The sequence below is a fragment of the Brassica napus genome, chromosome C8 (assembly GCF_020379485.1).
Source record: "Brassica napus cultivar Da-Ae chromosome C8, Da-Ae, whole genome shotgun sequence".
Lineage (NCBI taxonomy): Eukaryota > Viridiplantae > Streptophyta > Magnoliopsida > Brassicales > Brassicaceae > Brassica > Brassica napus.
Genome location: NC_063451.1, coordinates 26974682 through 26998293, shown reverse-complemented (window position 1 = coordinate 26998293; position 23612 = coordinate 26974682). Strand labels below are relative to the sequence as shown.

Genomic DNA, 23612 nt, shown 5'->3' with positions numbered 1-23612 from the left:
GGTTCCGGGTCGGATATTTTTAGGTCGGTTCTGGTTCGGGTCTTCGGGTCCAGGTTAAAATGCTCAGGCCCAGTGGTAGGAATAATAAGTACCATTAGTTTTTTGTCGTCTCTATGAGACCAACCTCTTGACGTGAGTGTGTATATTGAGATGTACTTGCATGCATGTATATATCTCCACACGACCTATTCTCCAAACCCTATATTTAAACATTCATCAACAAAAAACACCAAACGCTTCTCTTTCATTGTCTATCTTTTAATTCTCTTTTTCTTCATCTTGTTATTTTCTTCGCATCATAACAAACAAACCCTTTAATTAAACGACTCTCTTTATTCTTTCTGGCTTTTGTTCTTTTTGAAGTTTTTTTGTTGTCATCTCATTAAACCAGGTTGCATATATATAACCATCTCCAGGAAATCATATCGAATCAAAACCCAACGGTTTCTAGGATCAGATTTAAATCAGAGAACCAATACGGATCAGGAAAACAAAGATGGGTTTGAAAGATGAGGACAAGAAAATAGAAAAGTCTTCAGAAGAGCCAATGGGACTGTTGACATGAAGCAGAAATAAGTTGCCAGACTTGAGAATTAAATTGTCAGACTTATAAGGTTTTATAAAGTTTTTATAAGGTTTTATAAGGTTTTATAAGCTCAATTTTATTGAAGAGAAGAAGAAGAGAGAAGAAGATATTTTATTATATTGTGTACTGAGGTCACTTGTCTTTAAATACTTGTATCCAGATCCACAATTAAATGAAGGAAACTATTCTCTCCTTCTTTCTCTTATATCTTGAGATCTACTTTCTCTCTCTCTATGTTCTTCATGTTCTTCATTCTCCATAAATAAACTCTCAATAATTCTCTCATTCTAACAAGGTATCAGAGCATTAAGCTCCTGAAACTCACAAAAGCTTTCGCAAATTTATTTCTTTCTTTCTCAGATTATCTTCAAAATCTGTTGGATACATCCTTTTATCCACTGGTCCAAAGGTCTTTCAAAAGGAAAGAACCTCACCAGAACTCAAGATAGAGGAGTACCTTATTCTTTGGAACTCATGAAAGCTTCAACCATATCAGGAAAAGCTTCAACCATATCAGGAAAAGCTTCTTCAAAGTCCAGTTTATCTCAAAATCAGTAGGAACAATCTATTGTCCACTGGTCCATATCTCTCCATGAGGGAGAACTCCAACATGGTGTTGTTTCCAGAGTACAAGAAGGCTAAGGAACAACATAAGAACCACAATATGCCAAGAAGAAGTGACTTGAATCAAGCCAGGAATGTAATCAAAGAGTTTGAGCATCCATTGATTCAAGGTCGAACCATGTATTCATCTGTCATTGGTGGTTCAAATGAAGAAGGAACATGGAGAAGTACTGATAGTGCAGCCATCACTGATGGTCCAGCAACCATGAGTGACCTACATTCCCTTATCCAAGCCTTTATCTCATTCAAGAAGGCTGGTACACACTCTCTTGACCCTAAACCTATCATTATAGATTCAGGAGCAAGCCATCACATGATTAGTGATAGAAACTTGATGAGTGATGTCCAGCCTGCCTCAGGGAATGTTCAAATAGCAAATGGTGATAAGATTAAGATAGAAGGGATAGGGAACCTGAGGTTGTTTGATAGGGAATCTACTGCCTTGTATATGCCTCAGTTTACATCAAACTTGCTATCTGTGAGAAAGGCTACTGTTGATCTGAGTTGTCAGGTTGTCTTCAGACCAGATGAGGTTGAATTTCAAGACTTAAAGACAGGCCAAGTGATTGGAAAGGGGCACGTTCACAATGAACTATATCATCTTCAGAAGACAGAGATGTCTAGACCATCCACTTCTCAGTGTTTGGCTAGTACATCCAGCGGGGTTGATAGCACGCTATGGCATGCTAGGTTGGGACATCCTCATACAAGAGCCCTAAACTTGATGCTTCCAGGTGTGGTCTTCAAGAATGATGATTGTGAAGCTTGCATATTGGGGAAGCATTGTAGAACAGTCTTCTCACAGTCTAGCACCATCTATGAAAGATGTTTTGACCTAGTTCACTCTGATGTATGGACTGCTCCATGTGTGTCCAGAGAGAACCACAAATACTTTGTCACCTTCATTGATGAGAAATCCAAATACACTTGGGTGACACTGATTCCGTCTAAGGACAGGGTGTTGGATGCTTTCAAGAATTTCCAGACCCATATCTGCAACCATTTCAATGCCAAGATGAAAATTCTAAGGTCAGATAATGGTGGAGAGTATACAAGTCATGCATTTAAGCAATATCTTGCTCAACATGGGATTACTCACCAGACAAGCTGTCCTTACACTCCTCAACAGAATGGAGTTGCTGAGAGAAAGAACAGACATTTGATGGAGGTAGCAAGATCAATGATGTTCCACACCAATGTTCCAAAAAGATTCTGGAGTGATGATGTGATGTCTGCTACTTATCTGATCAATAGAACTCCAACTAAATTCCTCAACGACATGTCTCCTTTTGAGGTTCTAAATAAGACCAAACCATCTTTGGACCATTTGCGTGTGTTTGAATGCCTCTGTTTTGTGATGATACCTGGAGAGCTGAGGAACAAGCTTGATGCTAAAAGCTCAAAAGCTATGTTCATTGGTTACTCTCCAACTCAGAAGGGGTATAAGTGCTATGATCCAGAGTCAAGAAGGGTTCTTGTCTCAAGGGATGTTAAGTTTGCAGAATCTAGAGGCTATTATGATGGAAAGAGTTGGGATGAGCTCAAAGATCTTCTCAATCAGCCTCAGATAGAGCAAATAACCTTAGGGGAGTAATGGAGAGCTTGAGAATCAGTATGCCCTCTTTACCAAGTGTGGAACCTGTCCCTGAAAATTTATCATCTACTGCAGCTGATAGTGTTGAGAGCACTCATCCTAATCATGAGGGGGGCAGTAGAAATGTTGAGCAGTCTACACAAGCTCAACCTGAAGAGAGCTCTGTAGCTCATGATCAAGATGAGATGCCATCAGAATCAGATGTTGAGACTCAAGTAGAGGCGCCAAGTGAAGGAAATAAAGCAGAACCTGAGCAGATACAACTGATGAGAAGGAGTACAAGGATCAGGAAACCCTCACAGTGGATTAACACAGGAGTTTATTTCAATGTTCAAGCTGTAGCTCACCCAATAAGTGCAGTATGCTCCCTTGCTCAATATCCAGAAGATCATCAAGTCTTCATCAGTGAATTGGATCAGGAATACATTCCTAGAACATATGAAGAAGCTATGCAACACAAGGAGTGGAGAGAATCTGTTGGAGATGAGATGGGAGCCATGATCAAGAATGATACATGGTTTGAGACTGAACTTCCAAAAGGAAAGAAGGCAGTGACAAGCCGGCTTCTCTACACTATCAAGTATGGAGCCAATGGAAAACCAGAAAGAAAGAACACAAGACTTGTTGCAAGAGGCTACACTCAAGTCTATGGTGAAGATTACCTTGACACCTTTGCACCAGTAGCTAAGCTTCACATGATACGGATTGTACTCTCATTGGCTGTGAACTTAGAATGGGATCTGTGGCAAATGGATGTCAAGAATGCTTTTCTACAAGGAGAGTTAGAAGATGAGGTCTACATGAGACCACCACCTCGTATGGAACACCTTACCAAACCATGAAATGTATTGAGGCTGAAGAAAGCCATCTATGGTTTGAAACAATCACCAAGAGCGTGGTACCACAAACTAAGCACCACACTCAATGGAAGAGGTTTTGTCAAGTCTGAAGCTGATCATACCCTATTCACCCTCACTAGCCAGCAAGAAATCGTTGTCATTCTCATCTATGTTGATGACATTATCATCACAGGCAGTGACAAAGAAGAGATCATCTCAACCAAAGTGTTCCTTAAGGCTTCATTTGATATCAAGGACTTGGGAGAGCTCAAATACTTCATAGGGATCGAGATGTGTAGGTCTAAGGAAGGGTTGTTTCTATCTCAAAGGAAATACACCCTTGACTTACTAAATGAGGCTGGAGATCTTGGTGGAAGAGCTGCCAAAACACCTCTAGAGGAAGGATACAAAGTGATGCGTGAGGGGGAGATTGAAGACAAGTCATATGAAGATGTAAAGCACTATAGGAGAATGGTGGGAAAACTCATTTATCTTACCATTACCCGACCAGATGTATGCTTTGCAGTAAACCAAGTAAGCCAACACATGCAAGCTCCCAAGGTACACCACTGGAACAAGGTTGAGAGGATTCTCAGGTACCTAAGAGAGGCACTCAGGCCAAGGAGTATGGATGGGATGCAATAGAAGCACTGAGATTGTTGGGTACTGTGATGCGGATTGGGCAGGAGATCGAGTTGATAGGAGATCAACTACTGGATATTTTACCTTCATTGGAGGCAATTTGGTAACATGGAAGAGCAAGAAGCAGAAGGTGGTGTCTTGTTCAAGTGCTGAGGCAGAATATAGAGCTATGAGGAAGCTCACAAGCGAGTTGATTTGGATCAAGGGACTTCTTAAGGAATTGGGAATTGAAGTTACAACGTCAATCACGATGCATTGTGATAACCAGGCCGCTATACACATTGCTAGCAACTCAGTCTTCCATGAAAGGACCAAACATATAGAGGTAGATTGCCACAAAGTGAGACAAGCTGTGGAGCAGAAGATCATTTTACCCTGCTATACTAAAAGTGAAGATCAGTTAGCTGATATCTTCACCAAGGCAGCAAACACTAAAGTTTGTGAGTTTATCCATCTAAAATTGGGACTCATAGACCTCTCATGTCACTGATATCTCCTTCATGAAGTGATCTACTCTTTTTCCTTGATTTGGGTTTTCTCCCAAAGGGTTTTACCTAGTTGAGGTTTTAATGAGGGAATACTTAATGGCTTCCAAGCTTGACTTGTTCCATATGGTCAAGCTTGAGGAGGAGTGTTGACATGAAGCAAAAGTAAGCTGCCAGACTTGAGAATTAAGCTGCCAGACTTGAGAATTAAGCTGCCCGACTTGAGAATTAAGCTGCCAGACTTATAAGGTTTTATAAAGCTTTTATAAGGCTTTATAAGGTTTTATAAGGCTTTATAAGGGTTTTATAAGCTCGATTTTATTGAAGAGAAGAAGAAGAGAGAAGAAGATATTTTATTATAGTGTGTACTGAGGTCACTTGTCTTTAAATATTTGTACCCAGATCCACAATTAAATGAAAGAAAATATTCTCTCCTTCTTTCTCTTACATCTTGAGATCTACTTTCTCTCTCTCTATGTTCTTCATGTTCTTCATTCTCCATAAATAAACTCTCAATAATTCTCTCATTCTAAAAGGGACATGGGACCTTAAGCAGAAATAATAGCCACAGCTCTTTATCTCCAACAGAAGATGATGAAGATGAAGACAAAAATCTTGAACTTGGTCCCATGATCGCTCTCAAAGAACAGCTCGAGAAAGACAAGGTTAGAATTTGATCTCTCATGTTCTGTTTACATATGGCTATGCTGCTAAGTCTAGTCCACAAATGCTATATATCTGACCTGTAAGTAATGGGTGAATTTGTTTTTTTCTTAATTTACATAACAACCTAGTCACTTATTCTACAATTGAAAAAATGGTCAGGATCATGAAAGCTTGAGGAGATCGAAAGAACAACTTCTAGGCATTGTGGATCTTGAGGAGGTTGGAGGTAAACCAAATTCTAATACTCGGTTTATATATACGATTACAAATCGTTGTAATTCCTCTCAAGTTTGAGATGTCTCATGTATAGATGAATAGTTTAAAACTAACTTAACATATCATAAGATACGACCAAGGCACAAAAGATGCATTATATTAGATTATATGAACCAACTGGTTAAGGTTTCCTTTTGCCTAACTATCGGTTTAGCTTCCTATCACTAAACCGGATGTATATATATCATAGCATAAAGAGTTGTAAACATTAACTTGAGCATTTTACATGAATAACAAACTCTCTTTACTCTGAGCTCGAGTACACTGATATGGTATCAGAGCGTTGAAAATCGCGTTGTTTCTCGCTTCACTTTCTCGGGAAAATTGATTGGAAACTCCATTGAAGCTGACGACGAAGCTCTCGATTGATCTCATCATCATTGTTTCCACGAGTATCTCAATTTCAGCTCTCTTTTTCGTCAAGATCTTGATTCTGGAGTTCTTCGCAATCTTCGTCTTCTTCTCGAGAGTGATCTGCGTTCTGTTTTTGTTTTCTTTCCTTCATTGACCTTCGATTTGTGTTCTCTTTTCACACAATCGTTTTCTTTCTTTGCGAATCTCAATTTCTTTTCGATTTCGTTTTCTTGATTCCAATCATCTTTACGGTTACGGTGAGTTCGGGAGCTGATGAGATTCGTCGACCGGTACCGTCTTTGCAAGATCCTAACTCCAATCGTGCCGATCACGCTGGTATTGCTCTTGTATCTGCGAAACTAGCGGGTCTAGGCAACTTCAACACTTGGCGTAGATCAATGCTTATGGCTTTAGGATCTAGGAAAAAAACTGTATTTGTTGATGGAACTTTTGAGGAAGTAGATATGAGTCATCCTGATTATGCGTCTTGGTCTCGTTGCAACAACATTGTTTGTACTTGGATCGTGAATGTTGTGGAGAAATCGATTGCGAAGAGCATCATGTACCTGACTATAGCAAGGCATATGTGGCTGGACATTCATGATCAGTTCAAACAGAGTGATGGACCAAGGACATCAGAGATTAAGCAGCAATTCTTTGCCGAGATGCAAGGTTCATAGAGTATAAGTGAATATTATACGAAGTTGAAGCAGCTCTGGGAGGAGTTGAAGAATCATGAGAGCCCTTACACTTGTTGATGTAGTCGTCTGGATTGTCCTAGCCTCAAGAGAATTATTGATTGTGATGAGCAAGATCGCATTTTAAAGTTTCTTACAGGTCTTAATGAGACATTCACTGCGACTAGAGGTCATATTCTCATGATGGAGCCGAAGCTTAATATCTCCAAGGTGTTCAACCTAGTCTGTTAGGAGGAAAGGCAACGTTCGATGAAGAGCACAAGCACTGTTGCCTTCAATGTGTCTCACACAGCTCCTGATGCAGCACTTGTAGCAGCTTATTCTGCGGGTTACAACAAGAATAGACCTCGCTCTATATGCTCTCACTATGGATTGGCAGGACACACTATCAACAAGTGTTATATGCTCCATGGTTATCCTCAAGGTTACAAGCCTCGCCAGCAGAGTCAAGCTCAGACTTCAGTTCCTTCAAAATCTAATCAGCAATGGCCACCTCGCAAAGACAATGTTGCTAATATGGTTCTACAGGATACAGGTGGTATATCAATGCACAATCAACATGGAGTTCACTTGGGGACAGTCACACAGGAACAAGTTCACCAGCTTCTCAATGTCCTGAGTAATCAACATACTCCTCTAATGGATGAATTTTCTCATATTTCGGGTAGTACTATTACTCTATCTGATGGCACAGCTTCTACTTCTAAACCGCAACCACACATTATTGCACACACTGTTTCTGAACATCCACCTCCAGATAACTCAACTAAGTCACATTTTATTAATGCGGGAATGAAGAATGTCCTTACAGTTTTAGCTCCTACCTGGATTATAGATACTGGTGCTAGTTGCCATGTGTGTTCTGATTTGAAAATGTTTTTGCACACTAACATAATTGTTAAAACTGCTGTGATTCTTCCTGATGGCTCACGCATTTCTGTAACAACTTCTGGCACAATACATATTAGTACACGACTAACTTTGAATGATGTATTGTAAATCCCGGATTTCAAATATAATCTACTTAGCATCAGTGCTCTAACTCATAATAGTACCATATCTGTGCTTTTCTCATCTCTTGCTTGCTTCATATTTCCTGATAATCCGTTCAACTTACTTCAGGAGCATATTCCGGAGGGTAGACTTCAGAACAATCTATATGTACTGGATACGCCTGCTTTGTCTTCTCCTGTTTTGTCTACATTGCACTCTGCTTCTTTGGAATCATTTCAAATTCTTTCACAGCATCATTCACAAGATTATGTCATCTCGCAAGCATCTTCAGAAATTTGGCATCAAAGACTTGGTCATCCTTCTCATACCAAGATTGATATACTTTCAAAATTTTTAAAGCTTTCAAATGTAAAGAATACTCATTCTGATCTGTGTAAAATTTTTCCTTTGGCAAAACAAAAACGAATTTCCCTTCTAATCCAAAGCTTGCTAAAGCACCATTTGATTTGATTCATATTGATGTATGGGGTCCCTTTCAAACTCCTACTCATGATGGTTATAAATACTTTTTCACTTTGGTAGATGATTGTACAAGAGTTACTTGGCTATATCTTTTAAAAGATAAAGGTTTTGTTGCTATTGTATTTCATGAATTCTTGCAATTTGTTAAAACTCAATATAATTGCAATGTTAAAGCCATTAGATAAGATAATGCACCTGAGTTAGCTTTTACATCTCTTCTTAAAACTCATGGCATCATTCATTTCTTTTCATGTCCATATACACCACAACAAAATTCCGTTGTAGAAAGGAAGCATCAACACATTTTGAATGTAGCTCGTGCTCTCTTGTTTCAATCTCATGTTCCTTTACAATATTGGGGAGAAGGTGTCTAAACCGCAGTATATCTTATCAATAGAACTCCTTCTCCTTTACTTCAGAATAGATCTCCTTATGATCTTTTGACGCATGATACTCCTTCATATGATCACTTACGTGTCTTTGGTTGCCTCTGCTTTGTATCCACATTATTAAAAGACCGAAATAAGTTTAGTCCTCGTGCTTCACCTTGTGTTTTCCTTGGATATCCAAATGGTTTTAAAGGCTATATAATTTTAGATGTTAACACCTATACAATTTATGTGTCTAGAAAAGTTGTGTTCCATGAATCTGTGTTTCCTTTTTCAAAAGATTCGAGCATTGATACATATTCTCATTTCTTTGATCAAGATGTGTTGCCTTTGCCTGTTCCAGATTCACCATTCCCTGCATTTTTTTTACTTAGGCAATAACATACCTGATGCTAGTTTGTTTCATGATCCTTTCCATGATCCGTCTGTTTCAACATCTGCTGAAAAAATTACTCCTACATCTTTATCTTCTACTCAAACTAGTATTGCTGCTAACCCGTTACCTAGAACACGTTCTAAACGTCAAACCAAAGCACCCACTTACCTTGGTCAATATCATTGCTTTCTTCTTAACCAAATACATGAGCTTCATGTTCATCAAACTAACACAACTTCTTATCTGATTTCTTCATTTCTTTCTTATGACAAATTTGATGATGAACACATAAACTTTCTTCTTTCTATCACCACTTCTAAACTTCCATGATCTTTTAAAAAAGCTATGATGTCAGATGAGTTCAGGAAATCCATGAAATCTGAAATGTGTTCTTTAGAAGAGAGTGGTACTTGGTCTGTGTGTGAACTACCTCCGGGGAAATAACATGTTGGTTGCAAATGGATGAAAACCATCAATTATAATCCCGATGGAACCATTGAACGACATAAGTCTCGTGTGGTGGCTAAAGGCTACACTCAACTAGAAGGACTGAATTATCTGGACACTTTCTCTCATGTGGCCAAAATAGGCACTTTTCGGCTTCTCCTAGCACTGGCAGCAGCTAAAGGATGGTCTATACCTCAACTTGATGTGAGCAATGCATTCTTGAATGGAGATCTTGAAGAAGAAATATATATGCAACTGCCCCAAGGTTATGAAGAGCTAACTGGGAAGAAGGTGCCTCGAAATTCTGTTTGTCGACTTCATAAATCCTTATATGGCTTGAAACAAGCTTCGAGGCAATGGAATCACAAGTTATCTGAGGTGATTCTTGGTGATGGATTTACACAAACACACTCGGATCATTCTCTATTCATCAAGTATGAAGACAAGAAGTTTCTTGCGGTTTTTGTTTATGTGGATGACATCCTCATTGTGGGAAATGATGACTTGGTCGTGACTGCATTCAAGAAGGTTCTACAAATAGCTTTCAAGCTCCGATATCTTGGACCAGCAAAATATTTCTTGGGTTTTGAGATTGCAAGAAACAAGACAGGCATCTCGATCAATCAGAGGAAGTGTGCTCTGGAACTCCTAGAAGAAGCTGGTCTACTTGGATGTAAACCGTTGTATGTTCCTATGGAACCAAATGTGAAGTTGTCTTCTAGTACTGGAAATGCTTTACCTGATGCTTCTGTTTATAGAAGACTGGTGGGAAGACTGTTATACCTCACTCATACACGACCTGATATAACATATGCAGTCCACAAGCTTAGCGTGTACATGTCTGTACCGACTGATGCTTGATATCTTGCACATTTGCATTGTTTTAACTCTTCATTCTTGCATGTTTTGATCATTTAGATTAGGGATTATGCATTTTAGTTTCCTTTTTGCATTGTATAAGTCTTAATCAAGTGTTGGAGTGTCCTTTGGAGTTCTTGGAGGTACTTGGAAGCATTTGGGATCAAAAAGAGAGTGGAAAGTGTTGTTTGAGCGAGTAAGAGCACCGGAGCGGGCAATGGGAGCGACCCGCGACACCCGCTCCAGACGAAACGAAGGTAGCACGGGGTAGACGCAGCGGGGTTCAGCACCCACTCCGAACCAACATCCCATCTTCAACTCTCGAGAGTCGGAGCGACCAAGACGGAGCGAGGCCCTTAACCCGAGCGCAATTTGAAGACGTGAAGCTGGCATTTATAGCGACGTCCCGCAGCGGGGTGAGACACCCGTTCCAAGCTCAACTTCTCGTTGACAATTCTCTAGAAGCAGAGCGATCCGGTGGAGCAACGTCATGAACCCGCGCGCAATTTGAAGACGTGAAGCAAACATATTGGAGCGACGTTCTGGAGCGAGGTGACTAACCCGCTCTAGATGGGGAGCGACCTGGCAGAGCGACCTAACGTACCCACAGCATTTCTTTTCTTCTTGTCGAAATTTATGTTTTATTTGGGCCTTTCAGGTTGTTGACTGAGCCCATTAGGTTTTAGAAGTCATATAAATACTCTTTAAACCTAATGTTAGGATCTTATCTTGTTTTCTATCTAATCAAAAAGCCACTTTTAGGTGAAAGATCTGATCTTGATCAATTTCTCTTGTGTTTACTTGATTGCTTTGATCATTAATCATGTTTAGACTTAGATCAACTAATGATTTAGTGTCTACCATGATAATGAGTGAGTAGTCATCTTTGGATTCATGGGTTAGGATGATTAAGTGATGATCAAGAATGTTTAAAGTAGATTAATATGTTTCCTTGCTTGATTGAGTGATCTTAATGCTAAGCTAGAGTTGGCCATTCTGGTTTAGAACTCTAGACATTTCATTGCCCGGAAGGTGTTCGATGAAATGTCTAAGCCAACTCAACATGCTATTAGCTTACCCTACCAAAGGGATTTTATGTTAGGGGAGTTAGGAAAGTTGAATGATCAATTCTTAATGATTGCTTGATTGACACAAACCAAAGGAATTTGATGTTTGATCATGAGAGTAAATGAGCTTTTATCTTGGAAGAGAACTTGCTTAGAATTGATATCTAGACTTAGGGGAATGTGTTGATTGAAACCTTGCCATTTTAGATTATATCTTAGTCATCTGAAATCAAAATCCTATGCCAATGACTCCTCCTTTATCTATTTGATTGAAAGTTGCTTGTTAGTTGTTCTTGAAACTTGTTAGTTTGATTGAATCACCTCATCTTATTGATTGCATTTAGCTTAATTGAAAACCTGAATTCTCTTTGATTCAAAACTCTTAGAAATGGATTGACATCTTAAATACTACATGATCTGAATTAGGACCCTTGAAAAGTCCATTTCAAATTTGGCGCCGTTGCCGGTTCTATGTTGATTTTGATTTTGAATTTGAGATTTGGTTCTTGCTTGAAACTAAATCTTATTTTCTTATATCTAGTTACTGATTCTCTTTCCTAGCCTTTTGTATCTCAGGTGTATGAACTTGCGGAGCAGAGGCCCAACATACCTAGTTTTAAGAGTTGAAGACATTAGAGCACTTGAAAGGGAAATTGCAAGGAGGAGAAGAGAAGAAGAGTAACAGGCTCACCTAGACAGATTGGGGTTTGTGATGGATCAACATCAGAATCAGCCTCAAGATGGAGTGGGCAATGGCCAAGGAGCTGACAACCTTAGGCCACATCGCCCATAGCGCCAAGCTAGAGATATTGGCATACATGATGAGCCCAATATCCATGGGCATAGAGCTGGCATCAGAGCACCAGCTGTGGAAAACAACAACTTTGAGATCAAGTCAAGCTTGATAAACATGATCCAGAGCAACAAGTACCATGGTCTTGCCTTGGGGGATCCACTAGACCACTTGGATAACTTTGATAAGCTGTGTGGAACTACAAAGATCAATGGTTTCTCTGAAGATGCATTCAAGCTAAGGTTGTTTCCATTCTCTTTGGGAGACAAAGCTCACACATGGGAGAAGAGCCTTTCAAGAGATTCAATCACCACATGGGATGAGTGCAAGAAAGCCTTCCTCACCAAGTTCTTCTCTACTTCAAGAACTGCTAAGCTAAGTAATGAGATCTCTGGATTTCATCAAAGGAATCTTGAAGGCTTTGTAGAAGCGTGGGAAAGGTTCAACATCTACATCTCTCAATGTCCTCATCATGGCTTCAATATGGAGAGTTTGCTTAGTACTTTCTACAGAGGTGATTTGCCCAAGTTTAGAAGTCAGCTTGATACTGCTAGCAATGGTTACTTCTTGGGAAGAAGTGAAGCAGATGCTTTGGAGCTTGTAGAGAACATGGCTAAGAGTGATTCAGTATACAGTGATGAGCATGATATAAGCAACAGAGGCAGTGGAGGTGATGATACAAACACTAAGAGAGAGTTAAAGGCTCTACAAGAAAAGATGGATATGCTTCTCTTGGATAGAGCTAAACAAGAGAAGGTGAACTTTGTTGGTGAGAAGAAACAAGAAGGGACTGATGTGCTTAATGAAGTTGATGGTCTAGAAGGTCAAGAAGAGTTGTGCTTTGTGAATGCTAATGGGACATGGTACAAGAAGGAGCCTAACTTTCAGTATAACAACTACCAACAAAAGCCTTTCTACAACAACAACCAACAAGGTGGTTACCAAGCTAGACAAAACTACTCTCAAGGCTTCCCCTCCAAAGGAAATCAGTCTACACAAAGCCAAGCCGGATCTTCTACCTCTGCTACACAAGAGAGTAGCACTGCAATGCTGAAACAGATCTTGGAGTCTCAAACTAGAAGTGAGAAACACATTGGATATGAGCTGAAGAACCTTCATACCAAAGTTGATGGAAGCTACATTGTTCTCAACAACAAGTTCTCAAACCTTGCTTCCAACTTCAAGGATTTAGAGAACCAATTTGCCTCTATGAGTAGTAACTCCAAACGCCCTATGGGGTCACTTCCAGGAACCTCTGAGCAAAACCCCAAGGAGACAATGAAATCCATCACCCTTAGGAGTGGTAAACAATTGCCTCATAGAACTCTCATTAGGGATAATGAGAAGCAAGATGGGGAGGTGGTCATCAATGTGGATGATGATGTGGTTATTGTGGATGAGAAAACCACTGAAGAAATCTTGGAGAAGATAGTTGAAGCTAAAGGGAAAGGAAATGTTGGAGAATAGAAGAAGGTTGTGAACAAGAATGAAGCTGGTAATTCATCAAAAGGAACTCCATTCATTCCTCCTCCATATGAAGCAAAACTTCCCTTCCCTGGTAGATTCAAGAGACAGCTTTTTGAGCAATACAAAGCCTTGTTTGAGAAGCAAATGAGTGAGGTTCAGATCACCATGCCCATTATTGATGCCTTCATGCTAGTGCCTCAATACAGCAAGTTCGTAAAAAATGATGTGACCAAGAAGAAGAAAGAGATGGAAGGAATGATAGTTCTCACCCATGAATGCAGTGCCATTATACAGCGGTTAACCGTCCCCAAGAAGCTTGAAGATCGAGGAAGCTTCACTCTACCTTGTGCCATTGGGCAATTGACTTTTGAGAAGTGTCTATGTGATTTGGGAGCAAGTGTGAGCCTTATGCCTCTCTCCATTGCTAAAAGGCTTGGGTTTACACAATACAAGAAGTGTAGACTCTCTCTTGTGCTAGCTGATCGCTCAGTGAAGATTTCCATTGGTATCCTAGAAGATCTCCCTGTTATGGTTGGAAATTGTGAGATTCCTACAGATTTTGTGGTGTTGGAGATGGATGAAGAACCAACAGATCTTTTGATATTGGGGAGACCTTTCTTGGCTACAGCAAGAGCTGTTGTGAATGTTAAGGAAGGGAAGATTGATCTTCATCTTGGCAAAGGGAACATCCTGCATTTTGATATCAAGGAGGTGATGAAGAAGCCCACTACCCAAAGCCAAGCATTCTACATTGAGGAGATAGAAGCTTTAGCTGAAGAGTATTTGGAGGAATTAGCTATTGAGGACTCTCTTCAGCATGCCCTAACAATTGATAGAGAGACTCAATTGATTGAAGAAGAGGAGAGTGCAAGGTATGTGAGGATGCTAGACTGCCACAAGGAGAAAAGTGGAGAAGACAACTTCATAGAACTTCCACAAGAAGTTCATCACGCTGTCTCAGTTGATCAACAAGAGAACCTCCAAGAAGATGATTGGAGTGAACTCAAAGCACCAAAAGTGGAGCTTAAACCTCTTCCCATTGGTGTAAGGTATGCATTTCTTGGATCTAATGAGACAGATCCTGTCATTGTGAGTAGTGAACTGAATGAAAGCGAATTGTCTAAACTTTTGAAAGAACTTACAAAGTATAGAAAGGCAATAGGCTACTCACTAGATGATATTAAAGGGATATCACCTTCTTTATGCATGCATAGGATACATCTAGAGGATGAATCTATGACTTCTATAGAACATCAAAGAAGGTTGAACCCCAACTTGAAAGATGTTAAGAAAGAGATTCTAAAACTCCTAGATGCAGGTGTAATCTATCATATTTCAGATAGCAAATGGGTGTCTCCCGTGCATGTTGTCTCAAAGAAAGGTGGAATAACTGTGGTTAAAAATGATAAGAATGAACTAATTCCAACAAGAACAATAACGGAACATAGGATGTGCATAGATTATAGAAAACTTAACTCAGCATCTAGAAAGGATCATTTTTCATTGCCATTCATTGATCAAATGCTAGAGAGACTTGCCAATCATCCCTATTATTATTTTCTTGATGGGTATTCAGGGTTTTCCAAATCCCCATACATCCAAATGATCAAGAAAAAACGACTTTCACATGCCCTTATGGTACCTTTGCTTATCGAAGGATTCATTTGGGCTATATAATGCTCCAGCCACTTTCCAAAGATGCATGATGTCTATTTTCTCTGATCTTATAGAGGATGTTGTTGAGGTGTTCATGGATGACTTCTCTGTTCACGGATCTTCGTTTTCTGCTTGTTTTTCTAATCTTTGCAGGGTCCTAAAAAGATGTGAGGACACCAACCTTGTGCTGAACTGGGAGAAGTGTCACTTCATGGTTAAGGAAGAGATTGTGCTTGGACACAAGATTTCAGAGAAGGGGATTGAGGTGGACAAGGCCAAGATTGATGTGATGGTTGGGTTAGCTCCTCCAAAGACAGTGAAAGACATTAGAAGCTTCCTTGGTCATGCCGGATTCTATAGAAGATTCATCAAAGACTTCTCCTTGATAGCTAGACCATTGACTAAGCTTCTATGCAAGGAGGATACTTTCAACTTTGATGTGGAGTGTCTTGGAGCATTCAAGACATTGAAGGATAAGCTGATTAGTGCCCCCATTGTGCAGCCACCAGATTGGGATCTTCCCTTTGAGATCATGTGTGATGCTAGTGACTATGCTGTGGGAGCTGTTCCTGGCCAAAAGAAAGACAAGAAGACTCATGTGATCTACTATGCGAGTAGAACTCTTGATGAAGCCCAAATGAAGTATGCTACAACTGAGAAGGAGCTGCTAGCCATTGTCTATGCCTTTGAGAAGTTCAGAAGCTATTTGGTTGGGTCAAAAGTCATAGTCTACACTGATCATGCTGCATTGAGACACCTTTTGGCCAAGAAGGATGCTACACCAAGACTGTTGAGGTGGATCCTGCTGTTACAAGAGTTTGATCTTGAGATCAAGAACAAGCCAAGAGTTGAGAATGGTGTAGCTGATCACCTGTCTAGACTGAAGATTGAGTGTGGGATCCCCATTGATGAAGGGCTTCCAGAAGAGCAGATCATGGCTATTAGAGCAGTAGTAGCAGTTTGTGAAACTGGAAAGAAGCTTGAAGAAGTGAAGGCAACTGAAGAGAAAGGTCCTTGGTATGCTGATTTGGTGAACTACTTAGCTTGTGGAAGAGAGCCATTGGGTCTTGAGGGATATGCCAAGAAGAAGTTCTACAAATATGTGAAGAGATACTATTGGGATGAGCCTTACCTCTACATACTTTGTAGAGATCAACTCTATAGAAGAGTAGTAGCTAAAGAAGAAGTTGATGGGATCCTTACACAATGTCATGGACCATCCTATGGAGGTCATTTTGCTACTTTTAAGACTGTTTCAAAGGTGTTACAAGCTGGGTTTTGGTGGCCCCATATGTTCAAAGACACTCAAGACTTTGTCTCTAAATGTGATTCATGCCAAAGGAGAGGGAACATCACCAAAAGGAATGAAATGCCTCAAAACCCAATTCTAGAAGTGGAGGTGTTTGTTGTGTGGGGTATTGATTTCATGGGACCATTCCCATCATCTTTTGGCAACAAGTACATCCTTGTAGTTGTTGACTATGTCTCCAAATGGGTGGAAGCTGTAGCAAGTCCCACCAATGATTCTAGAGTGGTGATCAAGATGTTCAAAAGCACCATTTTTCCAAGGTTTGGAATCTCAAGAGTTATGATCAGTGATGGAGGTTCTCACTTCATCAACAAGCTGTTTGAAAGTCTTCTCAAGAAGAAAGGTGTAAAGCATAAGATGGCAACACCTTACCATCCTCAGACAAGTGGGCAAGTTGAGATCTCTAACAGGGAAATAAAATCTATCCTAGAGAAGATTGTTTGAACTAAAAGGAAAGATTGGTTTGACAAGCTTGATGATGCACTTTGGGCTTATAGGACAGCTTACAAGACTCCTTTGGGAACCACACCTTTCAACCTTGTGTGTGGAAAGGCTTGTCATCTACCAGTTGAGCTTGAGTACAAAGCATTGTGGGCTGTTAAGTTGCTGAATTTTGACATCAAAAGTGCCAAGGAGAAGAGACTTCTCCAACTCAATGAGCTTGATGAGATTAGACTAGATGCTTTTGAGAACTCAAGGATCTACAAGGAGAAAACCAAAGCTTTTCATGACAAGAAGATCTTGAAGAGAGAGTTCAGTGCTGGAGATCAAGTGCTTCTCTACAACTCTAGACTGAAGTTGTTTCCCAGGAAGCTCAAGTCAAGATGGTCCGGTCCTTTCAATATCAAGGAAGTTAGGCCATATGGGGCAGTTGTGTTATGGAACAACAATGGTGGAGACTTTAGAGTGAATGGGTAAAGAATTAAACTCTACATGGGAACCAGAACAGAGGAGGAAGAAATCTCAGTTCCACTCTCCGATCCCACCTCCACCTAGCCAAAAGGGAACAAAGTCAAGCTAGAAACTTAAAATAAGCTCACTTGGGAGGAAATCCCATGACTATCCTTGTACATATTTCTTTTTAGGACTTTTTGATCAGAGGGTCGAGTTCACATCAAGTTTAGTGGGTACACTGGTCTTTAGCAGGTTGAAAGATCAGTTTTCAATTGATGGTTCAGTTAATTTACACTAGAGCGGGTATGGCAGCGGGGTGTGCACGTCGCACTGAAAGTTGGTCGACTCGAGACGTTCCGGAGCGAGGTGATGCAGCGAGGTCTGGAGGTCGCTCTGTGCGTCGACAGCTTGAGCTTACCTGGAGCGAGCTAGTATTGCGGGGTGATGAAGCCGCGCGTCAAATCTGAACACATAATCGAAGTTGGAGCGGGGTGTGGCAGCAAGGTCTGAAGCTCGCGCCACCGCTCGAAGAGCTGTCGATGGTTTCAGAGCGAGGTATCGCAGGGAGGTCTGGTACTCGCGCGTCAAATCCAACAAAAAAATGGAAGCCAAAGTTGGCGCGGGGTGATGGCAGCGAGGTACCGAAGTCGCTCCACGACTGCCCAGGTATGATTTCTTGACCCGAAACCCGACCCATACCCGATGACCCGACCCGACCTACCCCTAACCCTACCCCGCTCCCGTCTCTCTCTCTCCCGTTTTCCTCTCTTTTCCCTGGTGACACCGGAGATGAGGCCACAGCCTTTTTCCCGGACGCTTAGACAGGTACTCCATCACCTCACCCTTGTATATACCAGTTTAGCTTTCATTTAACTTTCTTTTCGGTATCTCTTCTTCTCTTGGACACACAGAGACTGTGTGATTCAAGTGTGGGGGAGGTACCAAGTATTTAATCATTTTAAAGTGTTTTATGTCATGCATTGTAGATACATATTTGCATGGAAAATCCAAAAAAAATTGAAAAATTTCAAAAACAACAAAAAGAAGCATGTAGTTGCATTTTTAAGATTGAGTCTAGAGCATACACCTATTTGCATAGAAAATTCAAAAAAAAAAAATTAGATGTCTAGGATCATATAGGTTGCATTCATTTGCATAGGGAACCAGGATTGAAATACCTTGTAAAGGACACATGTCTAGAATTCAATCTAACATCCTAGCCAAACATATCAAGTAGCTTAAGCATATCAAGTAGCCTTGAAAACTCTTCTTGAAACTTGTTGCTTGTTTGATGATTGGCATTGTTCTTGAAACCAGCTCCAACCTGAATCTAGACTTGAACGAACTTAATCTATCTTGCATATGGGCACTTGCATACTTAGTCATGGATCTCATACACATTTGGGTTATCTTATTCCATTTTACCATTCTTTGTTAACCCAAATGGCACTCTATACCCTTGATCCCTAGCCATTCTTTTGAGACCAAGCATTGATTTGCATGAGTGAGACCTCTTTTGATAGCTTGTCTTGTGCAAAATCTTGAGAGTATTGGAGGCGACATAGATTTTTTCCCATCTCTTGCTAGCATAGGAACCTCATTTGAGCTAGCATCTAGGATGGTGAGTGGGTTTATGTGCTCTAAAAGTTTAATGTCTTGGGTTTGGGATGTGAGAAAGTTGAGAAAGATGAACAAGAGAGTGTAAAAGAAAAAACCTAGGGACCAAAAGAAAGAAAGAAAGCTCTAGATTATGTCATTTGAGACCTTTCCTCAATAAAAAAAAAGAAAAAAAAGAGAAAGAAAAAGAAAAAGAAAGTCTCAATAAGATAGTAGGGAAGGGCAAAGAAAAAGAATTAGAGCTAAGAAGTGAAAAGAAGGTCCCTAGTTGGTTGAGTCAAAATAAAAAAAAAAAGAGTTGTTCATTGGGTGAGTGATGTAAGTGGGTGTTATTGTTATTTTGGGTGTTGGGTGATGTAATATGAGGATAGAACTTGGGACACTTGAGAAAAGGGTAGAATGATGAGAATAGATCTATGTATGCATGAATTGCTTCTAGTCTTAGATAAATTATGCATAATGATCAAGCTCCTTGTTCTTGAGTGATAACCACCTTGAAATGATGCATTTAAACCCTCCTCTCATTCATATTAGACCATTTGCTTCCCTAGCCAAATGACTAAAATCATGTGCCCATTTGTAAGAATTCACCTTGTGTGTGTGTGAATGAATGTGAGAGTTGGCTAAGGAACTTGTTGGTTGGATGACAATGTGCCTTGTGTAGAGATAAAAGAGTCTTGCTAGGCTTTGAGAAACTAGAGTGCACTAAGAAAGTTGCTCATGCTCTTTGCTATGTTTTCCTTAGGATGTTAGGTTGATGGCTAGAAAGTGTCCTTTTGGTTATAAGTTCTCATTTCCAAACTTCTCTCCCTTTTGCTCTTGAAAGTTTACTTGTGGACAAGTAAAGGACTAGTATGGGGGAGTTGATATCTTGCACATTTGCATTGTTTTAACTCTTCATTCTTGCATGTTTTGATCATTTAGATTAGGGATTATGCATTTTAGTTTCCTTTTTGCATTGCATAAGTCTTAATCAGGTGTTGGAGTGTCCTTTGGAGTTCTTGGAGGTACTTGGAAGCATTTGGGATCAAAAAGAGAGTGGAAAGTGTTGTTTGAGCGAGTAAGAGCACCGGAGCGGGCAATGGGAGCGACCTGCGACACCCTCTCCAGATGAAACGAAGGCAGCGCGGGGTAGACGCAGCGGGGTTCGGCACCCGCTCCGAACCAACATCCCATCTTCAACTCTCGAGAGTCGGAGCGACCAAGACGGAGCGAGGCCCTTAACCCGCGCGCAATTTGAAGACGTGAAGCTGGCATTTAGAGCGACGTCCCGCAGCGGGGTGAGACACCCGGTCCAAGCTCAACTTCTCCTCGATTCTCTAGAAGCAGAGCGACCCGGTGGAGCGACATCATGAACCCGCGCGCAATTTGAAGACGTGAAGCAAACATATTGGAGCGACGTTCCAGAGCGAGGTGACTAACCCGCTCTAGATGGGGAGCGACCTGGCGGAGCGACCTAACGTACCCGCAACATTTCTTTTCTTCTTGTCGAAATTTATGTTTTATTTGGGTCTTTCAGGTTGTTGACTGAGCCCATTAGGTTTTAGAAGTCATATAAATACTCTCTAAACCTAATGTTAGGATCTTATTTTGTTTTCTATCTAATCAAAAAGCTACTTTTAGGTGAAAGATCTGATCTTGATCAATTTCTCTTGTGTTTACTTGATTGCTTTGATCATTAATCATGTTTTGACTTAGATCAACTAATGATTTAGTGTCTACCATGATAATGAGTGAGTAGTCATCTTTGGATTCATAGGTTAGGATGATTAGGATGATTAAGTGATGTTCTAGAATGTTTAGAGTAGATTAATATGTTTCCTTGCTTGATTGAGTGATCTTAATACTAAGCTAAAGTTGGCCATTCTGGTTTAGAACTCTAGATATTTCATTACCCGCAAGGTGTTCGATGAAATGTCTGAGCCAACTAAACATGCTTTTAGCTTACCCTACCAAAGGGATTTGATGTTAGGGGAGGTAGGAAAGTTGAATGATCTATTCTTAATGATTGCTTGATTGACACAAACCAAAGGAATTTGATGTTTGATCATGAGAGTAAATGAGCTTTTATCTTGGAAGAGAACTTGCTTAGAATTGATATCTAGACTTAGGGAAATGTGTTGATTGAAACCTTGCCATTTTAGATTATATCTTATTCATCTGAAATCAAAATCCTATGTCCATGACTCCTCCTTTATCTATTTGATTGAAAATTGCTTGTTAGTTGTTCTTGAAACTTGTTAGTTTGATTGAATCACCTCATCTTATTGATTGCATTTAGCTTAATTGAAAACCTGAATTCTCTTTGATTCAAAACTCTTAGAAATGGATTGACATCTTAAATACTACATGATTTGAATTAATTAGGACCCTTGAAAAGTCCATTTCAATGCTCATCTACAGGCGGCTTATAGAGTCTTGCGATATCTGAAGAATGATCCTAGTCAAGGTCTCTTCTATTCTGCATCATCTCCGATGAAGCTAACAGCGTATTCTGATGCTGATTGGGCTGCGTGTATAGACTCTCATCAGTCTATAACTGGTTATTGTGTCTTCTTGGGTGATTCTTTGGTTTCTTGGCAAGCAAAGAAACAACAAACTGTATCCCGAAGCAGCTCTGAGGTGGAATACAGAGCAATGGCAGATGCAACCTGTGAACTGATTTGGTTGACAACAGTGTTAGGCGAAATGCATTGTTCGCCATTGTCTCCGGCCACTCTATTTTGTGATAATCAGTCTGCCTTATACATTGCTTCCAACCCTGTTTATCATGAGCGCACGAAACATGTCGAGGTAGATTGCCATGTGGTGAGAGAGCGCTTAAAGAGTGGTTTCTTGAAAACACTTCATGTCAAGTCCGAGTTGCAGATAGCTGACGTTCTCACCAAGGAAGTGCAACCGGGCTTTTCAAGAATCTGATTGACAAGATGAGAATACACAGTTTGTGCCTTCCATCTTGAGGGGAGGATATTAGATTATATGAACCAACTGGTTAAGGTTTCCTTTTGCCTAACCATCGGTTTAGCTTCCTATCACTAAACCGGATGTATATATATCATAACATAGAGAGTTGTAAACATTAACTTGGGCATTTTACATGAATAATAAACTCACTTTACTCTGAGCTTGAGTACACTAATACATTATTTAGACTTACATAAATAAGAGTAATTGATCGGTTGGAATTCACTAACAACCCCACATTGAATGTTTTTTAATTGTGGATTTATATATGAAATGTTTTGATAGAATAACAAAATGTACAGAGACTCCGGATCCGGTGGTAAAGATAATGAACTTAACAATTAGGTCACCGGATCGAGAAGACATGGTACCATGGTTTACTCTTAAAGAAGGCTCTAAGTACACTCTCGTGTTTACTTTCCGTGTGACCAACAACATTGTGTCCGGTCTCCGGTACAGCAATACAGTTTGGAAGACCGGAATCAAGGGTATTTTCATATCTTCACGCACTCGTCTACCACAATATCAGTTACAATAATATTTTGAAACCTTTTCTCTCGTTTTTGTTTTTACTCTTTTTCTGCGAACAGTATATAGTAGAAAGCAGATGTTAGGAACGTTCAGTCCACAGGCTGAACCGTATAACCATGTCATGTTTGAAGAATCGACACCGTCTGGTATGCTTGTTAGGGGCTCCTACTCCGTTAAATCTAAGGTACCAAAAATCAGCCCTTTTTATCATGCATACATATTAATCTATCAAAACTCTGAAATGACGTTTGTATATAAAAAAAAATATTTATACCACAGAAAGAGCCTTTTCATCATAATTTTAGTCAAACATACTTAAATACCATTTCATATTCTGAAAAATTAGAATACTCTCTCAGTTGCATGCTTTGATTGGCAAATAAAACAGTATTAATTAGTACAGTGGAAAACTACGCGTTTTTTATTCCTGATAGTTTTTTTTTGCCATAAGGTTACTGGTAACATCTCAAAATTACATTGTACAATTGCATTTTTATAGTTTTTCTCGCATGCTAGTTACAACTCTTTTTGTGTTGTAAATGTATTTCAGTTCGTCGATGACGATAATAAGTGCTACTTGGAGAACAACTATACCTTTGACATTCGCAAGAATTGGCTGTGATCCATCACATAAGTTACCCGAAGAAGAGAAACATATTGTATTATTCACTATTCTGTTACTACAATTTCTCTTTAATTTACACTTGTTCTTAATTAATGTATGTTCATATATTTGGTTAAAATTAAATTTAAAAAGAAAAAAGAAAAACTCAAAAAAGTTTCATAGAAATTTCATAATTTTACTAAACATTTCTATGAGGTCCTTAGAGAAAACCTTGCATTCTGTGGAATTACTAAACATTTCTATGAGGTCATCAATTGATATACATATATATATATATATATATATATGTATTACCAAATTCAATTGTTGCAGCGGAATATTTATCTACAGTTTGTCTATGTTGCCGGGAAAAGCTAATATATGTTTTTCTTGTCAACCT

General features: G+C 39.8%; 1 protein-coding gene and 1 non-coding gene across 3 annotated transcripts; one reads left to right on the top strand and one right to left on the bottom strand.

Annotated features, from left to right (window-relative positions):
- Positions 1–496: 496 nt before the first annotated feature.
- On the top strand, positions 497–23364 carry LOC106382405 (rho GDP-dissociation inhibitor 1-like). 2 transcript variants are annotated; one of them, XM_013822430.3, is made up of 6 exons: positions 497–546; positions 5303–5435; positions 5596–5662; positions 22380–22565; positions 22668–22792; positions 23159–23364. In XM_013822430.3, the coding sequence occupies exons 1-6, from the start codon at positions 497–499 to the stop codon at positions 23228–23230; spliced, it is 633 nt and encodes a 210-aa protein (XP_013677884.1). In that variant the 3' UTR covers positions 23231–23364. The 2 variants fall into 2 exon arrangements, with proteins under 2 accessions (XP_013677884.1, XP_013677885.1); XM_013822431.3 differs by having other exon boundaries at positions 497–549; positions 5306–5435.
- LOC125592101 lies at positions 12543–12649 on the bottom strand. The gene has a single exon (XR_007327951.1). It is a non-coding gene; the product is annotated as a small nucleolar RNA R71 (small nucleolar RNA).
- Positions 23365–23612: the final 248 nt, after the last annotated feature.

What these genes read in the sequence shown, in the direction of transcription:
- LOC106382405 (XM_013822430.3), top strand. Translation starts at nt 497, where the DNA reads ATGGGTTTGAAAGATGAGGACAAGAAAATAGAAAAGTCTTCAGAAGAG. An exon ending in GAAAAGTCTTCAGAAGAGCC is followed by an intron (nt 547 to 5,302) that starts AATGGGACTGTT and finishes TCTCTCATTCTA; the next exon opens with AAAGGGACATGGGACCTTAA. An exon ending in GGATCTTGAGGAGGTTGGAG is followed by an intron (nt 5,663 to 22,379) that starts GTAAACCAAATT and finishes CAAAATGTACAG; the next exon opens with AGACTCCGGATCCGGTGGTA.